This window comes from Cuculus canorus, chromosome 4 (assembly GCF_017976375.1).
Source record: "Cuculus canorus isolate bCucCan1 chromosome 4, bCucCan1.pri, whole genome shotgun sequence".
NCBI classification, from domain to species: domain Eukaryota; kingdom Metazoa; phylum Chordata; class Aves; order Cuculiformes; family Cuculidae; genus Cuculus; species Cuculus canorus.
Window position 1 is genome coordinate 687343 of NC_071404.1, and position 24242 is coordinate 711584.

The 24242-nt window shown below is 62.7% G+C and overlaps 1 protein-coding gene and 1 long non-coding RNA gene across 9 annotated transcripts in view; one reads left to right on the forward strand and one right to left on the reverse strand.

Moving 5' to 3' along the window:
- Positions 1-5388: 5388 nt before the first annotated feature.
- On the reverse strand, positions 5389-15203 carry LOC128852123 (uncharacterized). Of its 5 annotated transcripts, XR_008449765.1 has the most exons (4): positions 11858-12209; positions 11332-11463; positions 8050-8176; positions 5389-5578 (listed from the first exon to the last, which is right to left on the reverse strand). It is a non-coding gene; the product is annotated as an uncharacterized LOC128852123 (long non-coding RNA). The 5 variants fall into 5 exon arrangements; XR_008449768.1 differs by lacking the exons at positions 11332-11463; positions 11858-12209 and adding an exon at positions 15066-15203; XR_008449767.1 differs by lacking the exon at positions 11332-11463 and having other exon boundaries at positions 8050-8173.
- The window catches only part of VAX2 (ventral anterior homeobox 2), a 30271-nt gene continuing 19247 nt past the window's right edge, over positions 13219-24242 (forward strand). Inside the window, exons 1-4 of one of the 4 annotated variants that reach the window (XM_054065948.1) lie at positions 13219-13380; positions 15424-15548; positions 16005-16253; positions 22962-23088. In XM_054065948.1, the coding sequence (XP_053921923.1) occupies positions 13345-13380; positions 15424-15548; positions 16005-16253; positions 22962-23088 (537 nt within the window). In that variant the 5' untranslated portion in view covers positions 13219-13344. The other 3 variants (XM_054065949.1, XM_054065947.1, XM_054065946.1) reach the window with 3 other exon arrangements.

The following is a 24242-nucleotide window of genomic DNA, read 5'->3' on the forward strand; positions in this document are numbered from 1 at the left end:
ATCCCTATCCCTATCCCTGTCTCCATCCCCACCCTTGTCCCCATTCCTGTCCCCATCTCTGTCCCTATCCCCATCCATTTCTCCGTCCCCATCCCTTTCTCCGTCCCCATCCCTTTCTCCATCCCCATCCCTGTCTCCATCCCCATCCCTGTCTCCATCCCCATCCCTGTCTCCATCTCCATCTCTGTCCCCATCCCTCTCCCCATCTCTGTCCCCATCCCCATCCCTTTCTCCATCTCCATCCCCATTCCTGTCTCCATCCCCATCCCTGTCCCCATCCCTGTCTCCATCCCCACCCCTGTCTCCATCTCCATTCCTATCTCCATCCCCACCCCTGTCCCCATCCCCATCCCTTTCTCCGTCCCCATCCCCATCCCTTTCTCCGTCCCCATCCCCATCCCCATCCCCGTCCCCATCCCTTTCTCCATCCCCATCCCCATCCCCATCCCCATCCCCATCCCCATCTCCATCCCCATCCCCATCCCCATCCCCATCCCCATCCCCATCTCCATCCCCATCCCCATCCCCATCCCCATCTCCATCCCCATCCCCATCCCCATCCCCATCCCTATCCCCATCCCCATCCCTTTCTCCATCCCCATCCCCATCCCCGTCCCCATCCCCGTCCCCATCCCCGTCCCGCGGTCCCCAGAGCCGGTGTCATCCCTCAGCGGCGGCGCAGCGGGGCGGGCGGGGGTCATGGTGGCAGCAGGCAGCCCCCTCCCCACCCCCTCTCCGCACCCTCCGAGCCTCCGGCAGCGCCGAGGTTAAACCTCCGCCGTCTGCTGCACCGCAAGCGCAGACAGACGGGTCGGGATGGAGCCGCGCTGACCTGGGCAGTTCCATCCCTGCGGCTGCGAACCACCTTTCCGAGGTACCTCGGCGGCAGCGCCCTCCGACCCCGCAGCGCCTCCGAGCGCACCACCTGCGCCCGCGCCGCTCGCCGCCCCCCACCGCAGCCTCCGGGCTTCACAAAGGCTCTCCGCGCTCAGCTCATCCCATCCCTCCCTCCCGCGTCTCCCAGCCTGAAAGTCCGTTAATTCCTGCCCATCGCCCCCCCCCGGGAAGCCGCGCCGCTCCAGCTGCCCCTCCGCTCCTCGCTGGGGGAAGCCGGGACAGATGTTGGGGCGCGCACACCTCGGTCCCCGGGAGCCGCACGGACAGCAACGCCACCCGTGCTGCCGGGGGTGCGGAGGAGAGGGCGCGGGGAAGGTCCCACCGGTTATGAAGAAAGCCGGGGAGGGACTTTTTAGGAAGGCGTGGAGCGATGGGACGAGGGGAAACGGCTTTAAATTGGAGAGGGGAAGATTTAAGACTATATATTAAGAAGATATAAGGAGAAATTTCTTCACAATAAGGATGGGGAGGCCCAGGTTTCCCAGAAAAGTTGTCGTTGCCGCAACCCTGGAGGTGTTCAAAGCCAAGGTGAACGGGGCTTGGAGCACCCTGATCCAGTGGGACGTGTCCCTGCCCATGGCAGTGGGGGTGGAATTAGATGGTCTTAGAGATCCCTTCCGCCTCAAACCATTCGATGGGTCCTACATCCAACCCAGAGGAAGGGCAGCACGGAGGGAGAGATGAGGGTTTGCTCCTGCGATGCTGAATCTTTGCAAACCCCCCGCTCTGACCCACAGGGAGAGATGAGGGTTTGCTCCTGCGATGCTAAATCTTTGCAAACCCCCCGCCCTGACCCACAGGGAGAGATGAGGGTTTGCTCCTGCGATGCTAAATCTTTGCAAACCCCCCGCCCTGACCCACAGGGAGAGATGAGGGTTTGCTCCTGCGATGCTGAATCTTTGCAGACCCCCCTCTCTGACCCACAAGGAGAGATGAGGGTTTGCTCCTGCGATGCTAAATCTTTGCAAACCCCCCGCCCTGACCCACAGGGAGAGATGAGGGTTTGCTCCTGCGATGCTAAATCTTTGCAAACCCCCCGCCCTGACCCACAAGGAGAGATGAGGGTTTGCTCCTGCGATGCTGAATCTTTGCAAACCCCCGCTCTGACCCACAGGGAGAGATGAGGGTTTGCTCCTGCGATGCTGAATCTTTGCAAACCCCCCGCCCTGACCCACAGGGAGAGATGAGGGTTTGCTCCTGCGATGCTGAATCTTTGCAAACCCCCGCTCTGACCCACAGGGAGAGATGAGGGTTTGCTCCTGCGATGCTGAATCTTTGCAAACCCCCGCTCTGATCCACAGGGAGAGATGAGGGTTTGCTCCTGCGATGCTGAATCTTTGCAAACCCCCGCTCTGACCCACGGGGAGAGATGAGGGTTTGCTCCTGCGAAGCTAAATCTTTGCAAACCCCCCGCCCTGACCCACGGGGAGAGATGAGGGATTGCTCCTGCGATGCTAAATCTTTGCAAACCCCCCGCCCTGACCCACACGAAGGGGTTTGGAGATGCGGGAGGCAGCAAGCGGCAGGGTTTGGAGAGCGAGCCGGGATGCGCCTCGGCCGTAATCCACCCCCAACGGCCGCAGGAACGCCCCTGCGCCACGGGCACGGAGCCAGCGATTACCTCCGGGTCCCCTGAGCTCCTTCTCCTCCTTTCCTTCTGGAATGACACACACGTTAAGCCAAATCCGCCCGTCACATGGTGTAAAGGCAGAGCGAGGGAATAAGGGCAGGTCAGAAGGTGAACTGGAGGCCACGGATTTGCCACCGGGCGGAGGACCTTGCAGAAATGTGCTAGGCATTTCTCCTTGGATAAATGAACGCAGGCTTTGATTTGCTGCTCGCCGTAATCCCGGCGAAGGGCTGAAACGCACCCATCGCTGGCGGCGGGCGCGGGGCCAGCGCAGCTCTCCATCCACACGTGGGAACCCGTCCGGTCTCGGCGCGACAGCCGCTCTTACCGCGGCCGTCACCGTCCCGCCCGGCTCCGAGGCGGGGAGAGAGCCCACCCGCTCCGTAGGAGCCCCCGCCTGCATCCCAGGGTGGTTTGAGTTGGAAGGGACATTAAGGATGGTCCAGATCTGATCCCCCCACCCCTGCCGCGGGCTGGATGTGACCCTCACCCCCTGCCTTAGATCCAGGTGGTCCTGCGGTGGGATCAGCTCTGGGCAATGCCACCCCAGAGGGCTCGGTGACCCCAATCCAAGTCAATGCCTGTGGCGTGGGATAAGGGGGTGTCACTGTTACGCCGAGGCAAATTGTGGGGCCACACTGTGCTGCCCACTTCGTGGTGCCTCCACGCTTCCAGGATTTACCCTTAATCCCAAACCACGAGCAGTCCCACCCTCCCGGCTCCCAGCAGGCGTCCTCCCCGTCCAGGGCCACCTCTGCTCCAGCCCCGCGCTGACCCTTCCCACGTCCTCCCTCCCCGAGCTTTAGCGCTCTCCGTAACATCTGCTAAGCCCATCCCGCTCCTTCCTCGCCACCGTCATCCGTGATCCGGAGGTCACCTCCACCTGCGGGCCGGGTGGCTGCGGTGGGACACGTGCAGGATGCTGACCCTCCAGTTTGGGTCCGACTTGGGTGATGATGGATATGGGGAGGAGGAGCAGCAGGGTGGCCGGACACCCTCCCTGTCCTTGTGTCACACACGCTGCCTTGTCCCTGGCACAAGGCTGGGATGCGGCTGGAAGACCCCCCCTCCTTACTGAGCCCCACAGCCACTCCGCAGTCCCCTCACCCCATGGCAAACCCCGACGTACCACGGGAATCAGGAAGAAGGGCTGCTCTTTGCCATCATCCATGGCCATGAGGGTCAGCCAGGTCCTGGCCAGGTCCAGCCCCCCCCCCAGGAAGTCCCTCTCTTCTTCCCTGCCTGCGGCTCTCAGCACACACACACAGAATCACACAGAATCACCAGGTTGGAAAAGACTCATTGGATCATCGAATCCAACCATTCCTAACACTCCCTAAACCATGTCCCTCAGCACTTCATCCACCCGTTCCTTGAACACCTCCAGGGAAGGCGACTCCCCCCTCCCTGGGCAGCTGTTCCAGTGCCGATGACTCTTTCTGTGAAGAGTTTTTTCCTGATATCCACCCTGACCCTCCCCTGGCGGAGCTTCAGGCCATTCCCTCTTGTCCTGTCCTCTGTCCCTTGGGAGAAGAGCCCAGCTCCCTCCTCTCCACAACCTCCTTTCAGGCAGTTGTAGAGAGCAATAAGGTCTCCCCTCAGCCTCCTCTTCTCCAGGCTGAACAACCCCAGCTCTCTCAGCCGCTCCTCGTCAGACGTTCTCCAGCCCCTCAGCAGCTTCGTTGCTCTTCTCTGGACACTCTCCAGAGCCTCAACATCCTTCTTGTGGTGAGGGTCCAGAACTGAACACAGTATTCGAGGTGCGGTCTCACCAGTGCTGAGTACAGAGGGAGAATCCCCTCCCTGTTCCTGCTGGTGACCCCATTTCTGATCCAAGCCAAGATGCCGTTGGCCTTCTTGGCCACCTGGGCACACTGCTGGCTCATGGTCAGTTGCTGTCAACCATCACCCCCAGGTCCTTCTCCTCCGTGCAGCTCTCCAGCCACTCTTCCCCCAGTCTGTAGCGCTGCACAGGGTTGTTGTGCCCCAAGTGCAGGACCCGGCATTTGGCCTCGTTGAACCCCATCCCATTGGTCTCAGCCCAGCAGTCCATCCTGTTCCGATCCCTTTGGAGCCTCCCTACCCTCCAGGAGATCCACACTTCCTCCCAGCTCAGTGTCACCCACAAACTCACTGAGGGTGCACTCAATGCCTTCATCCAGGTCATTGATAAAGACATTGAACAGGGCTGGACCAGCACTGAGCCCTGAGGAACCCCACTTGTAACTGGCCTCCAGCTGGAGTTAACAGTCTGGGACCGTCAGCACCACTGGAGCAGCTGGAGCATCCCAAGCCCCAGCGCTGCCTCCACGCTGACAGCAGCAGAGCTCCATCGGGGTCCCTTGAGGCCCCTCCTTATCTGCAGGAATCATCAGCTTAGCCGGGACCACCGCACCCCGGGGCTCCACGGACGAGGTGTGATAAGGCCCCCAACTACATTAATTTGATGCTCATTAACTGGAATCACCCGTGTGCGGTGGTGATGGCTGCCTGGGGGATGAAACGTGGTTTGGAGTCGCTTCCACCCCCCTTCCTGGGAAGCAGTCCGCGCAGGGGGGGACCCAGCGAAGGACCCACACTGAGAGTATCCTGGGGTCTGGGGGGGGAGGGAGGCTTCCAGCAGAGCAGGAGCTGGGGAAACTGAGGAGGCAGAGGTTATCAAAGCGTGGTGGCAGGTCCTCGGGGCTGTGATCGCACCCTCCTCCACACATCTGCTGGCACACGGCGTGCCAACAGCACCGACACCTTGTCACCCGCGTGTCCCCACAGCCAGGCGGGTGAGACCTCGGGGCTGGGAGCAGCCAGAGGGCAGGGAATGATGCGCAGGGTGGCTCAGGAACCAGAAACTGCAACAAAGCGGCTTCTGGTGCAGAATAACCGGCGCTTTGGAGAAGCCGAGCCCTGGAGCTTGTTCATCCTTCTCATCTCCCTTTTTTGGTTGCCATCCTGGTGTCCAGGTGGTTCGGCACAGCTTGTGGCTCCGTGTCCCTTCCTGGGACATCTGTGTGCTTTCAGCCTTCACTGCAGGGATGCAGCAGGATGCAGCTGAAGCTGGGAGAAGGAGGGGACCTGCAGCTGCACCACCTTCCCCAAGGTTCCTGTGCAGTCTTGGAGAGGGGAAACTGAGGCAGCGACAAGACAGCCTCTAGGGGTGCTGGGAGACACCACCAAGGCATTGCAACCCCCTGTCGCATGGTCTGGGGGTCCACCCTGTCCCACCTGGGGACCCTGGGGACATAGGAAGAGGGGTTAAGTCTTTAAGCATTAAGTCTTTCAGCTCCCCACGTCCCTCTGAGCTTTGTACGTCCCCTCCTCTATTGATTATTAGGTTTAATTATCCAGAGCTGGGGGGATGCTTGGCTTTGCCGCTGAGCCAGCGCAGGGCTGGGGGGGCTCTCCAGATCCAGGCCTCTGCCAGGACCACCACACCGCTAAGGGAGCGGGAAGGATGCTGGGAAGAGGGAGCCTGGGGTAAAGATCCCAGCAGGAGGGTCTCTGGAGTTGGGATCCCTGAAGTGGGCACCCCAGGAGCTGGGATTGCAGAGATGAGGTGGGAGAAGGCATCCTAGAAATCAAAATGCTGGGGGAGAGGATCCCAGGAGAGGGATGCTAAAGGAAGGGATCCCAGGAGCAGGATCCCAAGAGCGGGATGGTAAGGAGGACATCCCAGGAGTGGGATGCTAAAGGAGGAGATCCCAGGAACAGGATCCCAAGAGTGGGATGCTAAAGGAAGGGATCCCAGCAGCAGGGTCCTTGGAGCTGTAATCCCTGAAGTGGGCACCCCAGGAGCTGGGATTGCAGAGATGAGGTGGGAGAAGGCATCCCAGAAATCAAAATGCTGGGGGATAGGATGCCGGGAGATCCCAGCAGCAGGGGTGCTCATGGAAAAGATCCCAGGTGTCCCAGGGTTACTAAATCAGGAGATCCTTGGAGTGGGGATGCTAGAGGAGATCCCAGGAACAGGATTGGGGGGGGGCTAAAGAAGCAGATCCCAGGATCGGGATTCCAGGATCGAGGATGCTCGAGCGGGAGATTCCAGGAGAAGTGATGCTAAAGGATGAGATCCCAGGAGCGGGGACATAAAAGTAGGGATGCTGAAAGAAGGGATCCCAGTAGTGGGGACCTGAGAGAGGGATGCCAGAAGAGGAGATCCCAGGAGTGGGGACCTAAGAGTAGGGATGCCAGAAGAGGACACCCCAGGAGCGGGGCCCCAGGAACAGGGATGCTAAAAGACGAGATCCCAGGAGCTCGGACCCAAAAGCCAGGATGCCAGAGGAGGAGACCCCAGGAGCGGGATCCCAAGATCAGGGAAGGGGTTGGGGTCCCCGACCTCCGCCACTCCCTCTGTCGCGGAGTCCCCGTCACCACGGACTCGTTTGGGGAGGAGACCCGGGGGTCGGGGGTGCTGCGGGGCGACCTCGCCGGTCCCGTCCGGTTCTGCCACTGCCGGGGGTCGGCGCAGCCGCGGCGGGGGGGAGCGGTGCCACCGGCGGCATCGATTTCGTTTGATTTCCTTTGATTTCGTTTGATCAGATTGGGCTCAGCGGGACCGGGGAGGAGCGCACCCACACGGGGGAAGGGAGGGGGGACGGTGGGGCATGAGGGGGGGTGCTGTGGCCCAGGGAGGGGTGTCCCCAATCCGGGAGGTGTGTCCCCAACCCCGGACGGGTGTCCCGCACCTGGGATGGGCGCTCCCCGCTCCGGGATCCCCGGGATGCCCGGTTCCGCTAACGAAATCAGAGCTACTGGGGGGGACAATGGAGGCAACATCAGGGATGGGCACGGCTGGGGGGGGTCCCGGGACGGAGGTGACCGTGATGGGACCCCTCGATGTCCCTCTGCCCTCCGCGGGGTCCCTGCAGCACCCGCGGCGGAACCGCGCCGTCGCCGCCGCCGGTGCCGGGAGGGCGGGGATGGCCCTGGGGTGGCCCTGGAGGTGGCCCGGAGGTGGCCCCGGAGGTGACACGGGGTGGCCCTGGCGTGGCCCTTGGGGTGGCTCTGGGGGTGGCAAAATATCCCGCGGGGGGGGGGGGGGGGGGGTGGTGTGCACCCCACGGGCACCCTGCACGCGTGCACCCTTCTCTGCTGGGGGGGGCCGTGCACACCCACCCATGTCCGTGCGTCCCTACCGTGTCCGTGCACCGTTGTGGTGTCCCTACACACTCCCACCAGTGTCCGTGCACGATTGTCCGTGCACACTCACCGTGTACTCTGTGCACCGCTTCGGTGCCTCTGGGCGCACCCACTCGTGTCTCTGCGCTGCTGTGTTTCATGCACACCTACCTGTGCCCGTGCACGGTGGCACCGTTTCTTTGCACACTCACCGTGTACTGTGCACCGCTTCGGTGCCTCTGGGCGCACCCACTCGTGTCTCTGCGCTGCTGTGTCCGTGCACGGTGGCAGCGTTTCTTTGCACACTCACCGTGTACTCTGTGCACCGCTTCGGTGCCTCTGGGCACACCCACTCGTGTCTCTGCGCTGCTGTGCCCGTGCACGGTGGCACCGTTTCTTTGCACACTCACCTGTGTCTGTACATCATTTCGAGGCGTCCACGCAGACCCACTCGTGTCCCTTCACCGTGACGGTGTCCTTGCACACCCACCCGTGTCCGCTGTCCTCGTTCTGTACCGGCTGCAGCGCCCCTGACTGCTTTAAACACAAACCAGCAAAAAACAGACAAAGTGACCCAAAACGAAGCCCCACGAGCGCTCGCGCCGTCCCACGTGCGGGGGCTGCCCGTGTCCGTGTGTCCGTCACAGCCACGCCGTGAGCCCGCAGCTCCCGGTGGAGGTGCCCGAAGCCCTGGGAAGCCGAGCGCACACTCACACTGCCCGTGCACACTCACGATGTGTCCCTGCACGCTCAATTCGGGTCCCTGCACACTCACGATGTGTCCGTCCACACTCACCTCGGGTCCCTGCGCACACACAATGTGCCCGTGCACGCTCACACTGTGTCCCTGCACACTCACGATGTGTAAGGGCACACTCACGCCATCCCTGCACACACACACAATGTGCCCGTGCATGCTCACACTGTGTCCCTGCACACTCACCATGTGTAAGGGCACACTCACGCCATCCCTGCACACTCACAATGTGTTCGTGCATGCTCACACTGTGTCCCTGCACACTCACGATGTGTAAGGGCACACTCACGCCATCCCTGCACACTCACAATGTGTCCGTGCATGCTCACACTGTGTCCCTGCACACTCACCATGTGTAAGGGCACACTCACGCCATCCCTGCACACTCACAATGTGTTCGTGCATGCTCACACTGTGTCCCTGCACACTCACGATGTGTAAGGGCACACTCACGCCATCCCTGCGCACACACAATGTTCTCATGCACGCTCACACTGTCCATGACCACACAGCCCGTGTCTGTGCACACTCACGCTGTGCTCATGCACACTCACGCTGTATCCACACACACTTACTGTCTATCCACGCTCGTTTCCCCCGTGTCCATGCACGCTTCCCCTTCTCCACCCACGGTTCCCCTTGTTCTTCCACGCTTCCCCGTGTCCACACACTCCCCGCGTCCACACATATTCCCCCGTGTCTGTGCACGTTCCCCTGTGTTCATGAACATCCCAGCCGTGTCCGTGCTCAAATCCCCGTGTCTGCGCATCCCCCGTGTCCTTGCTGATCCCACTGGTGTCCATGCTCATCCCACTGGTGTCCATGCTCATCCCACCCGTGTCCATGTTCATCCCACCCGTGTCCGCACATCCTCCCCATGTCCATGCTCATCCACACATCCCCAAGAGTCCATGCTCATCCCACCCTTGTCCATGCTCCTTCCTTGTATCCATGCATCCTCCCATGTCCATGATCATATCCCAATGTCCATGCACATCCCACCCGTGTCCATGCTCATCCCTTGTGTCCATGCATCCCCCTACGTCCTCGCTCATCCTCCCATGTCCATGCTCATCCTGTCGTGTCCACACTCATCCCACCCATGTCCATGATCATCCCCTTGTGTCCACGCTCATCTGCCCGTGTCCATGCACTTCCCCTCCATGTCCGCACATCCCACCCTTGTCAATGCTCATCTCACTCTTGCTCATGCTCATCCCCTCGTGTCCACGCATCCTCCCCATATCCACATATCCCCTCGTGTCCATGCTCATCTCTCCGTGTCCACACATCCCCTCTTGTCCGTGTTCATCCCTTGTGGCCATGCTCATCCCCACTGTGTCCATGAACATCCCTCCATGTCCACACATCCTCCCCATGTCCACGCATCCCCCCCATGTCCACGCATCCCCCTGTGTCCATGTTCATCTCCCCGTGTCCATGTTCATCCCCTCGGGTTCACGCTCATCCCACCCGTGTCCATGTTCATCCCACCCTTGTCCATGCATCCTCCCCATGTCCATGCTCATCCTCCCCGTGTCCATTTACATCCCCTCGTGTCAATGCTCATCCCCTGTGTCCACACATCCCTTGTGTCCACGCTCATCCCACCCGTGTCCATGAACATCCCTCCATGTCCACACATCCCGCCGTGTCCATGTTCATCCCACCCGTGTCCATGCACATCCCCCGTGTCCATGTTCTTCCCCTCTATGTCCACACATTCCACCTGTGTCCATGCTCATCCCACCCTTGTTCATGCTCACCCCTTCATGTCTACACATGCTCCCCATATCCACATATCCCCTCGTGTATATGCTCATTCCCTAGTGCCCATGATCTTCCCACCCGTCTCCATGCTCATCCCCTCGTGTCCACACATCCCACCCGTGTCCACACATCCCACCCTTGTCCACGCTCATCCCATCCGTGTCCATGCTCATCCCCTCGTGTCCATGCTCATCCCCTTGTGTCCACACATCCCACCGGTGTCCACACATCCCACCCTTGTCCACGCTCATCCCATCCGTGTCCATGCTCATCCCCTTGTGTCCACACATTCCACCCTTGTTCATGCTCATCCCCTCATGTCTACACATGCTCCCCATATCCACATATCCCCTCGTGTCCATGCTTATTCCCTAGTGCCCATGATCTTCCCACCCGTCTCCATGCTCATCCCACTCGTGTCCACGCTCATCCCATCCGTGTCCACACATCCCACACGTGTCCACGCTCATCCCATCCGTGTCCATGCTCATCCCCTCGTGTCCACGCTCATCCCCTTGTGTCCACACATCCCACCCGTGTCCATGCTCATCCCATCCGTGTCCACGCTCATCCCCTTGTGTCCACACATCCCACCCGTGTCCACACATCCCACCCGTGTCCACGCTCATCCCACCCGTGTCCATGCTCATCCCCTTGTGTCCACACATCCCACCCGTGTCCACACATCCCACCCTTGTCCATGCTCATCCCATCCGTGTCCAAGCTCATCCCCTTGTGTCCACACATCCCACCCGTGTCCATGCTCATCCCATCCATCTCCATGCTCATCCCCTCGTGTCCACGCTCATCCCCTCGTGTCCACGCTCATCCCCTCGTGTCCACACATCCCATCCGTGTCCACGCTCATCCCCTTGTGTCCACACATCCCACCCATGTCCACACATCCCACCTGTGTCCACGCTCATCCCCTCGTGTCCACACACCCCACCCGTGTCCACACATCCCATCTGTGTCCACGCTCATCCCACCCGTGTCCATGCTCATCCCATCCGTCTCCATGCTCATCCCCCTGTTTCCATGCTCATCCCCTCGTGTCCACACACCCCACCCGTGTCCACACATCCCACCCGTGTCCTCGCCCGCTCCCCGGGCTCTCCCGGCCCGGCCCCGTTTCCCAGTCCCGTTCCCGTTCCCTACTCGGTACCTTCGCTCCCAGCCGCCGGGATTCGGGGCGCGGGCCGCTTTCCCGGGATGTAAAACGGGGAAAAGAAGGAATCCCGGGCTTCTCCTTCCCTCCGAGGGCCCCGCACCGGTATTCCCGGGCCGTTATCCCCTGCTGGATCCCGTTACCACGGCCCAGGCGGGAGGAAAACCGGGAATAATGACCTCAAGGACAGCGATAACCGCGACAAACCACAACCAACCGCGCTAATAATGGCGCGATAATGATTTATTGTTATTATCGCGGCTGTCGATGTTAATTAAGTCGAGGCCGGGTGGGAAGAACGTCCCGGTTTGGGGAGGGGGGGGGCGGTTGGAACCCGGTGTTTCCCTCCCCTCGCCGGTTGGGACCCACCCCAGCGCAGCTCCTGTCGCGATTGTGAACGATAGCGGGAGCGATAAGGGGGAAACCAGGCGGAGGAGGGGGCCGGGGGATTCCCACCCGGTTGTACCGGAGCCCAGGCTGCCGCCCGGTACCGGGGCTGAGCGGAGGGAGGGGGGTTCGTTACCGGCAGCTCCCGGTGTTGGCCTTGGGATTCGTTATCAGTCGTTCGCCGATAGCACCATGGGAAGCATCCTCCGACCGGGCCCGGTGGAGGAGGGAGAGCGGGGACCGGGATGCATGGCCCGGCCTTGCTGGGGAACCGGGAGAAGGAAAACAGGGAACCGGGAACGGGGAACCGGGAGCAGGAAAGCGGGGAACGGGAAACGGGAAACCTGGCATGGGGAACCGGGAGCAAGGAACTGGGAGGAGGAAACGGGGAACCGGGAGCGGGGAGCAGGAAAAGGAGAGCAGGGAGCTGGGAGAAGGAAAACGGGCAACCGGGAGCAGGAAACGGGGAACCGGGGAACAAAGTACAGGGAACCGGGAGCCAGGAAACGGGGAGCAGGGAAGCAGGCGCAGGGAAACGGGAAAGTGGGAACCGGGGAATCGAGGAACTGGGGAAGCAGGAGCAGCGAGCTGGGAGCAGGAAACCGGGGAACCGTGAGAAGGGAATCGGGGAACCGGGAGGGAGGAATTGGCGAAGCAAGAGTAGGGAATTAGGGAAGCAGGAGCGGGAAACTGGGAGCAGGGCCCGGGAGAACGGGGAGCGGGGAACCGGGAGCAGGGTCCGGGAGAACGGGGAACCGGGAGCAGGGCCCGGGAGAACGGGGAGCGGGGAGCAAAGCACTGGAGAACGGGGAGCGGGGAACCGGGAGCAGGGCACTGGAGAACGGGGAGCGGGGAACCGGGAGCAGGGCCCGGGAGAACGGGGAGCGGGGAACCGGGAGCAGAGCACTGGAGAACGGGGAACCGGGAGCAGGGCCCGGGAGAACGGGAAACCGGGAGCAGGGCCCGGGAGGACGGGGAGCGGGGAACCGGGAGCAGGGCCCGGGAGAACGGGGAACCGGGAGCAGAGCACTGGAGAACGGGAAGCGGGAAACCGGGAGCAGGGCCCGGGAGAACGGGGAACCGGGAGCAGAGCACTGGAGAACGGGGAGCGGGGAACCGGGAGCAGGGCCCGGGAGAACGGGGAGCGGGGGACCGGGAGCAGGGCCCGGGAGAACGGGGAGCGGGGAACCGGGAGCAGGAAACCGGGAGCAGGGCACTGGAGTACGGGGAGCGAGGAACCGGGAGCGGAGAAGCGGGAGCAGGGAACGGGGAACCGGGAGAGGGGAGCGGAGAGCCACCGCTCCAGCCCGGCCTCACCCCGGCCCCTCGCTCTCCTTCTGCTCCGAATCATTCGTTTATTTCCTTTCCCCTTCTTTTTTTTTTTTTTTCCCCTCCCTTATTTTATTGATTTTCTTTCATTTCTTTTCTTTTCCTTTATTTATTTTGGTTTGGTTTATTTTCCGTTATTCCTTAACCCGTTTCCCCTCGCCCCGCTCTCTCTCGGTTGTGTGACGGACGGGCACCGGCTGCGGCAGCCACCGAGATCCCTCCCCAGGCCGAGGGCAAATTCCAAGGCCTTGAACTCCCTGTTCCCGGTTCAGTCCCGAGCAGGGCGGCTCCTTCATGAAACCGGCCCCCCCCGGTCCCCCCGGCATCGAGGTGGGCGTTGGAGCCCCGGTCGGTGCCGGTGGCTGTGGGGAGGGGGGGGTGCTGAGCTCTCAGCAATTGGATTAACAGATAATTAATGTCTTTTTAATCCGGGGTCGTTAAAACGGCTTCGATTTGGGGAGATTCAGGGCGAGAAGAAAAGGGGCGCAGCCCCTTCTCCTCCACCTCCTGCTTCGCCCGAGGTGAAGCAGCGCCGCTTTCCCACCCGGTTTTACCGGGAGCTAAGGGGAGGGGGGGAGCTGCCCGGGACCCCTGGCCGACCCCCCGGTAATGGAGCCGGGAGGTCTCGGGGCATCCCTGGGTTCCAGGGGCGATGCGGGAACTCCGAGAGCAGCGGGGACCCTCGGAAGCACCGTGGGGACAGGAGCCCCCCCCCCGAATCCCCCCGACCCCGGCTGGGCTCGGGGAGCCGCTCGTCCCTGTACCGGAGCCGGGGGGGCTGAGGCTGCCGGGAGCGGCTGGAAGGGAGCAGGGGAGAAGTTTCGGGGCACGCCCCGGTGCTGGATCACAGGGAGGCGGTGGGAGAACTCCGGTAGCACCGTGGGGAAGAGGGACTGGAACCCCCCGACCCGCGCCCACCCCGTCTGGGCTTGAAGCGTTGCTTGCCCCGGTACCGGAGCCGAGGGGACTGCGGCTGCCGGGAGCCGGGAGGGTGGTCGGGGCGTCCCTGGATCCCGGGTTGGGGGGTCTGTGGGAAAACTCCCGAAGCACCGTGGGGAAGAGGGACCGGAGACCCGCGCCCACCCCGGCTGGGCTTGAGAAGCCACTCGGTCCCGGTAACGGGCAGCTGCGAGTGCCGGGAGAGGCTGGACCGGAGCAGGGAATGGGGCTCGGAGCATCCCTGGATCCCGGGGAGGCGAGGGGGAAAGCCCGGTAGCACCGTGGAGAAGAGGGACCGGAGACCCCTGACCCCCGCCCGCTCCAGCTGAACCGGGGGAGCCTCTCACCGTGGTATCGGTACCGCGGGGCTGCGGCTGCCGGGAGCCAGGAGGGTGGTCGGGGCATCCCTGGATCCCGGGGAGGCGGTGGAAAAACTCCCGTAGCACCGTGGGGAAGAGGGGCCGGAGCCCCCCTACCCCCGTCTGCTTCACTGGGCTCGGGGAGCCCCTGGCCCCGGTGCCGGTACCGGGGGAGCTGCGGCTGCCGGGAGCCGGGAGGGTGGTCGGCGCATCCCTGAATCCCGGGGAGGCGGTGGAAAAGCTTCCGTAGCACCGTGGGGAAAAGAGGCCGGAGTCCCCCGACCCCCCGCCCGCCCGCCCCAGCTGAGCTGAGGGAGCCCCTCGCCCCGGTCCCGGAGCCGCGGGGGCTGCGGCTGCCGGGAGCGGCTGGAAAGGAGCAGGGGGCGGGTTTCGGGGCATCCCCCGCCGCTGGATCCCGGCGAAGAGGTGGGAAAACTCCGGGAGCACCCTGGGGAAGAGGGATCAGAGCCCCCCCCGACCTTTGCCCGGCCCGGTGGGAACCGGGCAGCCCCGGGAGGGGAGGGCAGAACCGAGCCCTGTTGTTTCTTTATCCATATCCACCTCTTTATGCACATCCACCTCCTAATCCATATCCACCTCTATCCAGAGCCCTCTCCCTCGGGCCCTTGGCCGCCGAGGCGGGGGTCACCCCGGGAAGAGGCACCGGAGCCGCCGCCCCCGGCCCTTCCCGCACTCCCGGGCTCTTTGTTTACCAACCGGTATCACGGACCGGGAGAGCAGGAAATTGCGTCTGTGCCGGGCCGTTCGTTTAAAACCGCTCCTTATCCACCCATTGCCTCTTTCCAAGCGTTCCCCGCCGCCCCGGGGGGCTCTGCCGCCCGTTCCCGGCTCCGGTAGCGGCCGGGGGATGCGCAGAGGAGCGCGGGGGAGGGTCAGGCTCCAGGAATACCGGCCCCGTCGTCTTTCCCGGTCCCTCCCCCGGCTGCTTCCTCCGCAGCTCCCTCCTCTCGGCCTCCCTTTCACCTCCGCCCACCCCCAAAAAAAAAAATCATCACCACCCCCCTTGCCTCCCATCTCTTCCCCATCTCCCGGTATTGGTTTCCCCGCACGCCAGACCGCGTACCGGCGGCTCCCTCGCCCGCTCCCATCGTCTTCCCGCCGGGATCGGGACCGGCGCTCCATGGAAGGGCAGCGCCTGAAGTTTGCCCGGAGCGAGGTGCCTTGGGATGTGGAGCTGGGGTGGGGGAATATATTTGGTTTTTTTTGGGGGGGGGGGCTCAGCCGCCTGTCAAAGTTTTTCACTCCTATTTATCCGCCTCCGCATCCTCTCGGGATGCCCCGATGGATCCCCCCCACCCCTGGGCCGGTTGAGCGGGGAAAAGGGGAGGAGGGAAGAAAGGAGGGAAGGGGAGGGAGGGGGGGGTCACTTTAAATTCCAGCCCTCCCTCGGGTGGGAAAAAGCCCGTTTCACCGCGGAGAGGCGGGAGAACGACGGGGCCCCCGGTGGTCCCCGGCCATGGGGGTGAGCTGGGGCGCGAAGCCCCCCGGGGCCGGGAGGGGGGGGAAACTAAGGAGGGGCGGGGAGGGGAAGGGGTCTGGGGAGGGGTCCCCCGTCCCCCCCCGCTTAGTCTTGCCTCCTCTCTCCCTGTCTCCCTGTCTCCCTCCTGATGTTTGCTCCCGCCGCTGCGCCCGCAGGGATGAGCGATGGAGGGGCCGAGCCCGGGAGGAGCCCCGTGCTGCTGGCCGAGCCCGCGGCCACCGGGAGGGCCCGGGAGAAGGCAGCGACCCGAGCGGAGCTGGAGACCGCTCTGTGCGGCGGCAGCGGCAAGGACATCCCGGGAACATCGACTGTCAGCCCCGGCTCTTCCAAGGAGTGCGCCCCGGACAGCCAGAGCCCGGCGGGAACCGGAGAGGCGGATTATTGCCGCCGCATCCTGGTGCGAGGTACGGGCAGCATCCCCGGGCCGCGGTCCCGCTCGCAGCTTCCCACACCGGGGCTTTTCCCCACCGATTCCGCGCTCCCGGTGGCGGCGGGATGGGGCACGTTCCCCGGCTTCCCAGCACCGCTTCCAGCGCATCCCCAGCTTCTCCCGGCTCCGCCGCTTCTCCCGGGCTCCCTTCCTACCCCGAGGCTCTTCTCACCGGGGCTCCGCTTCTCGTTCCCGGTGGCAGCGGGATGGAGCCCGCTTCCCACCGGCTCCTCGCTCCCGGGAACGGGTGGCAGCGGGATGGAGCGCTCATGCCGCTGCCAGCCCCGCTTCCCAAGCCGCTCCCGGGCTCCCAACCCCGCCACTTCCCCGGGCTCCGGCTCGGGGCGACGGGGACCGAGTCCACTCGGCTCTTCTCCCACCGGAGCTCTTTCCACCGGTGGCAGCGGGATGGGGCCCTCTCCCTCTACCAGCGCCGCTTCCAGGGCATCCCCGGCCCCGCCGCTCCCCCCGGCTCCGCTCCGCGCACCGGGCCCGGGCTCCGCTTCCCACACCGGGGCTTTTCCCGCTGGTTCCCCGCTCCTCTCTCCCGGTGGCAGCGGGACGGGGCACGGTTTCCTCTTCCCAGCACCGTTCCCAGCGCATCCCCAGCTGCTCCCGGGTGCTGGAAGGCTGCGAACTCCGGCCTCCCGGCCCCGCCGCCTCCCCCGGCTCCGCTCTGTGCCGCGGGGACCGGTCCCGTTCTCCGTTTCCCACACTGGGGCTCTTCCCGCTGCCCGGATCCCCGCTCCTCGCTCCTGGGCACGGGTGGCAGCGGGAAAGGGACACGCTCCCCGCTCCCAAGCACAGCTTCCAGCCGCTCCCGGACTCCCGGCCCCGCTTCCAGCTCAGCCCCAGCCGCTCCCGGACTCCCGGCCTCGCCGTTTCCCACGGCTCCGCTCCGTGCGGCGGGGACCGGGCCCGCTCCCCGCTTCCCACCGGCTGAGAACCCGCTCCTCGCTCCCGGGAAGGGGTGGCAGCGGGATAGGGCGCGCATCCCTCTTCCAGCCGCGCTCCCAGCGCATCCCCAGCCGCTCCGGGGCTCCCGGCCCCGCTCCCAGCTCATCCCCAGCCGCTCCGGGGCTCCCGGCCCCGCTCCCAGCGCATCCCCAGCCGCTCCGGGGCTCCCGGCCCCGCTCCCAGCGCATCCCCAGCCGCTCCGGGGCTCCCGGCCCCGCTCCCAGCGCATCCCCAGCCGCTCCGGGGCTCCCGGCCCCGCTCCCAGCTCATCCCCAGCCGCTCCGGGGCTCCCGGCCCCGCTCCCAGCGCATCCCCAGCCGCTTCGGGGCTCCCGGCCCCGCTCCCCCAGCCTTTTCCCGGGATCAGGACCGGTTTTCGTCCGAGGGACCGGGGTCTGCGGGCCGAGGGACCTGCGGGGCAGTAGCCACCGGGCTACCAACCCCGGCGGGGGGATGCGCAAGCGGCGGGAGAGGGGCGAAAGCATCAGCTTTGCTTTAAAAGCGTTGTCGCAGGAGAAAAGCGTCACGGAGTGGCGGCGAGTTAGGGACTATGGGTTTTTCCTCCCCTCTTTATACGATCCCCGGCTCGGCCCGGGCGTGGGAATGCGGCGGGCTCGGCCCGGGCCTCGGGAAGGGCAGGACCGTGAACCGGCGCATCCCGCCCGGCCGGCCGCTCTCAGCCCGGGGCTCGCCGGGATCAGCCCAGGCTTGTGGCCAATCCCCCAAAGTTCGGGAATGCGGCAGGTATTGAGCCCTCCCAGGAGAGTGGTGGCACGGCTGCAGCCCGGCGGATGCTCGGGGTCCCCATCCCGGCCGATGCTCGGGGTCTCCATCCCGGCCGATGCTCGGGGTCTCCATCCCGGCCGATGCTCGGGGTCTCCATCCCGGCCGATGCTCGGGGTCTCCATCCCGGATAATGCTCGGGGTCTCCATCCCGCATAATGCTCGGGGTCTCCATCCCGCATAATGCTCGGGGTCTCCATCCCGGATAATGCTCGGGGTCTCCATCCCGCATAATGCTCGGGGTCTCCATCCCGGATAATGCTCGGGGTCTCCATCCCGGATAATGCTCGGGGTCTCCATCCCGCATAATGCTCGGGGTCTCCATCCCGCATAATGCTCGGGGTCTCCATCCCGCATAATGCTCGGGGTCTCCATCCCGGATAATGCTCGGGGTCTCCATCCCGCATAATGCTCGGGGTCTCCATCCCGCATAATGCTCGGGGTCTCCATCCCGGATGATGCTCAGGGTCTTCATCTCTGGGGATGCTCGGGGTCTCCATCCTGAAGTGTGCTCGGGGTCTCCATCCCAAATGGTGCTGGGGGTCTCCATCCCGGATGATGCTCAGGGTCTTCACCCCGGATGATGCTGGGGTCTCCATCCTTGGGGATGCTCAACATCTCCCCACTCCACTGCCCGCTGAACCGGAGCCTGCGGAAGCTCCGGTGAGCAGGGCCAAGGCTTCTCGGCCTTTCCCCCCGGCTCCAAACGCAGCTCTCGAGAAGGGATGGTGGGAACGGAGATGTGGTCCCCCGTTCAGCTGTACGCTCTGTCCCTCCTCACCACCCCTGGGGTCCCCGCTTTTTTGCCATCAGCTCGGGCACCGCGGAGGTTGCGAACATCCCGTCTGCCCACCGAAGCCTCTTTCCCCGCTGTCGCGATAGGCGCCTGTCGCCGACATCCCTGCTATCACAGCCTGGGGGAATGGCAAGCGCTTGGGTGCCGGTGTTGGGGTCCAACTTGGGGTCTTCCTCAGCTCTTCAGCAGTTGCCGAAGCCGAATCTGGCGGGGTCAAGCTGGGGTCACGCCTCTCCACCGCCCAATCCTGGTCCTAGCGAGGCCGTCCCGATGGGCCCAGGGCTGGGAGTGGGGCTGGGGGTCGGTGGTACCCAGCGCCGGGGCAGGGTCCCCCCTTTCTGCCGGCCCCGAGGACCCTGACCCTGCCGTGACCGCTCTCACCATCTTGCTGCAGCCGCTACGGCGCGGACAAAATGGTGGCAGGGAGAAAGACGGCAAAGAGATGGGAACGGAGCCGAAACAAAGCGGGGGGGATGCGGCGGAGACCCCTGGTCCGTGGGACGATGGTGCTGCTGCCTCTCAGCCCTCCCCTGGCCGGGGTCCCACTCACGAGGCAGGGGTCGGTGCTGAGCCCCGTCCGGTGCCGCAGAAGGACCTTTGGGTCAATTTTTCCACAAGATTTGGTTTTTTTTAATATTTTTATATTTTTAAACTCTATTTTTTACTATATTTTTACCTGTTTTGACTTATTCCTGGGCACGGGGTGAGCCGACAGCCGGTCCCACTCTCCCCCGCCTCGCTCGCCATCTCCATTCGTGTTCCCGAGCCCGGGATGGTGATTCCAGCTCCTCTCCGTTATTTTTGGGTGCTCTCCAGTGAGGGCTGTGTTGCATTTCCCCTCTCTTCCCTCTCCTTCTCATCGGCTTCAGTGCATCCAGGGCTCTCAGAGGAGTCTCCGCCGTTGGTAGGAGCCAGTTGGGAAGCGTTGGGGTCCTCCAAACCTTGGGGTGATTGGGAGCGGAGTGGGGGTTCCCCATTCTGGTTCTCTCCCAGGGGCTCAGCTGGGCTCCATCTGCTCACCAGTATGGTCCAGTGCCGGGAACTGGCCATACAGGATGGACCCTGTGGCCACCACAATGGGGTGGCTTTGCCCGTGGCCACTTGGCCATCCCTGTCCCATCAAGGTGGCCAGGTCGGTGGGTGCTGCTGGACATGGGCACGACTCGGGGTGCAGGTGGGTCCGTCCTGGGATTAACAGGCTCAGGATTGGTCGGAGGAGCCGATCCCGCTGCAGCGTACGGATGGAGCCCCAGGTTCTCATTCCCATCACCTCCCAGTGCCGGGTTCGGGCGGGTACGGGGAGCCGTGAGGGGACCCCAGCACTGTTTGGGGTGCACTGAGAAGGACTTTGGGCTCTTGTGTCCCAAGGTGTGTGCACCACCGTGTGTGCACTGCCGGCGTGGCGAGGGATGGGTGTGCGGGTTCAGGGCTGGGAAAGGTAGATGTGCACCCCAAAAATGTCCTAGTGTTGATGCAGAAACCACGTAAACGGGGTGTGTGTGGTGTAATTCTCTGCATCCAGGCCCATCCGTGTGTGCCTGACTCCTCGGCATGTGTCGGTGTGCAGGATGTGACCCTCCCGTGCCGGCCGGGCTGTGCTGCCGAGGGTGTTCGGGCTGGAAAATCTTTATTCACCGACTCAGCGCCCCAAAGCGCAGCTTGCTCTCCTTCCCTCCTGCTCCCTGCCCGCGTCTGCCTGGTCATATTTAGCTGCTAAGGCAGAGGAGAGGTTGATCTCCTTGGCACCAGACCTCATCTGGATGAGATTTCACTCCAAGTCCTTATCCTTGTTCATCAGCTCCCCAAGAGCCCAACCTATCCGCATGGTCCCACCACCGCGGCCATGGGCTGCTGGAAAACCCTGGGCAACCCCACCAGAACCTGGACCTGGGTGCTGGAGGTCTGGGATCCAGCGGCTTGGATGGGAGAAGGGTTTTCCTCAGGCAGGATGAGGCTGTGTCCTTCCTGGCATGAAGGGGGTGGTGGTGGACCCCCCAAACCCATCATAAACGGAGCATCGGGGAAGGTGTGCAGCGTGGAACGGGGCTGGGGTGAAGGGCTTTGCCGAGCGGGCACCGCGGGTTGTCCCCCCTTGCCTCCGGAGCGGGGCTGAGCCCCCCGCCCCCCGCCCCAGCTGCTGAGGGGAAATAACAATAAATAATACCCACACAAACGCCGGAGCAGCGAGGGCGGAGGGGCCGATCCGTGCAGCTGCGCCAGGAAAAGCTTGAGCGCCTCTGTTCGCCGCTCCTCGCCGACAGCTCCGGCTGTTGTTGTGTTGGGGGACCGCGGCGTGGACGTGGGAGTGCGGACGTGGTCGGGGCATCATCGCTGCGAATGCTGTTTCCTTCACAAGTTGGTTCCAGGGCTGGAGTCCCAATCCCACCAGAGATACCTCCAACCCATCTCCAACCCCTTTCCTTTCCGGCAGCCCCGTGCCCACCAGTGGGGTTTGGGGTACGGATCAGAGCCCACATTCCTGGTCACCATGGTCTTTCCCATGCCTTCTGCATCCCTGGTGTAGACATGTCCTGATCCCACCAGAGATACCTCCAACCCACCTCCAACGCCTTTCTTTTCCGGCAGCCCCGTGCCAAACAGTGGGGTTTTGGGGTGTGGGTCAGACCCCACATTCCTGGTGTCCCTGGACATTCCCACGCTCCCAGTGCCTTCTGGACTCCAGCCTGGAGCGGTTTGGCCATGCCAGGATGGTGCCTTTGCCGCGTACCATAACGTAGTGATGGGAAAACAGCATTGGGGTTGGGGTCCCTCTCCCAAGTCGGTGCTTATTCCCTGCTCCCAGCATCCCTGTGCCAGCTCCATCACCCCTTCCCGAGCTGTTCCTCACCATTTTCCCCCTTCCTAACCCAGTGATTTTATAATCCTTTTGTGTCTGAGTCAGCCAGAAAGAGCCAAAGCAACTTAATTCCAGCCAGGGGACCTCGAATCCCATTGGGATCCGGAGCAAGCAGCCTGGAAAGCGGAGCCTGGAATCAGTGCTGCTTGCCTGGTGCGGCTCCTGCAGCTGGATTTAACCTGCAGGAGAGCTGGGAGAAACTGGGAGCTCATCCGACCCCGGCTGTCCATTAAGGAAAAGCAGCACGAGGGGTTTGGGATCCGGCAGGAACCCGACGGGCAATTCCCAAAGCTCCTTTTTAATACCCAGTGCCGCATATGGCACATGGAACCCGTTGGGATACATCCCAGCCCTTGGAGCCCATCAGGACACCACCCAGCCCATAGAACCCAACAGGATACCTCCCAGCCCATGGATCTGGGAGAGGAGCTGAGGGATGCTTCTTGGCACCTCAGAGCTCCATGGATTTTCCTGGGAGAGCTCGGAAAGCAAAGCCGTGGCTGCTTTTGGGGGGGGGGGGGGGGGGTGCAGGCAGGATCTGGCAGCATGGAAGGGGCTGATGTGGGAAATAAACCCTCCGGCTTTTGTTTCCCCCACTTCAAGCGGAGGCAGCGATTGTCCTGGCCTCGGAAAATCCGCTGCCGGGAGCAGCTTGGGATGCGCCGCACTTCCCAAACTCGTGTTTTCATAGAGACACCCCCAAAAGCTGCTGCTTTTTTGAGGAAATATTCCTTCTGTGAGAGAAATTCTGGGAAGAAGGGAATTGCAACAGAGATGCAATTTTCCCAGTATTCCCAAGGAAGGAGGGAAACCCAAAACAAAATAGATTTGTAATTAAAAATCTGTTTCATTGAAGCTCATCCTCGGTTCTGGCACCGCTCTCTGCTTCTGATAATTCAGAAATTATCATTTTGGTGATTAAATGGGTTTTATTTCTATTTATCGCTTGGAGATAAAGAAAAAATCCCTATTTTTCCAGAGGCTCATTGCCATTCCAGGGAGGTTTGGAAGCTCACAGTGTTTGGGGCTGGAGGGGACAACCGAACTATGAGATGTCACCTCTTTTAGCCTCATCTTGGGGAATTTTCACAGCTGATCCTATGAGAAACCCCTTCCTTCTCCCCCTCCACGGTGCAGCCGGTGTTGAATCCCACTTTTCCTCCCCCGGGAATGTCTATTTTACACCAGTTCCCCCAATTCCTTTCCTCCTCAACCCATATTTTTGGTTTGTTTTTTTCCCCCTCCCTGGAGACTTTTTCCTGATGCTCCTTCTCCCCGTTTCCCTCCCAGATGCCAAAGGGACGATCCGGGAGATCGTGCTTCCCAAGGGCCTGGACTTGGACCGACCCAAGCGGACGCGGACGTCCTTCACGGCGGAGCAGCTTTACCGCCTGGAGCTGGAATTCCAGCGCTGCCAGTACGTGGTGGGCAGGGAGAGGACCGAGTTAGCGCGGCAACTCAACCTTTCCGAGACCCAGGTAAGGGTCGTGGCAGCTCCTCCATAGCGTGGCCATCACCGTGGCGTCGTGGCGTGGCCACATACAGCCCGTTGGGGACACACCGGCGCGCTGGTGGTGATGGGGGGCAATGCAGAGCGAGAGATGGGGCTGAGCCGAGCCCGTGGTCCCAAATCCCGGTCGGAGCGTCTACGCGATGGCTGGTGCTGAGTGAGTGGTGCTGTGGGCAATTGCTCTCCTCCATCCCTTTTTCTTGAGCCGCAAGAGCGATGGCTTTAGGGTTAAGGGGTGCAAGAGGCAGCCCCGAAGCAGGGTCTGCAGGGTGTACCCCCCACCGTGCTGATCTCCATGCCGGCAGCATTCCTCATCTCCGGCAAAGAGGGAAGAGAAAAGAGCAGGAGGACATCCGTGGGGACCTCAGGTCCTTCTGGCAGCACCAGCAGCGCAGGCTGGGCGGCATCGTTGGATGTTGTTGGCATCAGGCATTTGGCTGCATAGGAGCTGGATGGATCCTGCATGGATCCTGCGTGGATCCTGCATGGATCCTGCATTCCCTTCTCTTTGTGGTTTCACCTTCCCATTCCAAGCGGGATGAGGATGCCCCGTGGACTGGAGATCCCTGAGCTCCAGCACAGCCTGGGCATCTCTTCTCCATCACCCCATGCACACGTGTCCCCAGTTTTGCTGTCGTGGAGGGTTTCTCCCGGTTCTCCAAGGTTTTCCTGGTGTGGGGAGAGCTGGGCTGTACGGCACAGCCGGGGCCGGCAGGGATGGGAAGGGTCGTGCGTTGCTCCGAAGGCTGATGGCTGCTAAGGGAAAAGCGCATCTACTGGGGTTGCGATGCTTTGGGATCCAGAATTTATATGGAAATCGTAATGATAATTAAATTAAGGAAGACCGCAGTGCAAACCGGCACAGCCGGGACCTGCCGCGAGGATTCCATCAGCTCAGGCTGACCCTTCCCTGACTGATAAATGCGCCTTTGGAGACAGTGACATGGTTTTATCGCTTCCAATAGGCAATAATTCCTATTTTTTCCAAACCTGTGGTGGAGCAAACCTACCCAACCCAATGGGGTTGGTTTCGGGGAGCTCCTGTTGCTCCGTGGTGCGGC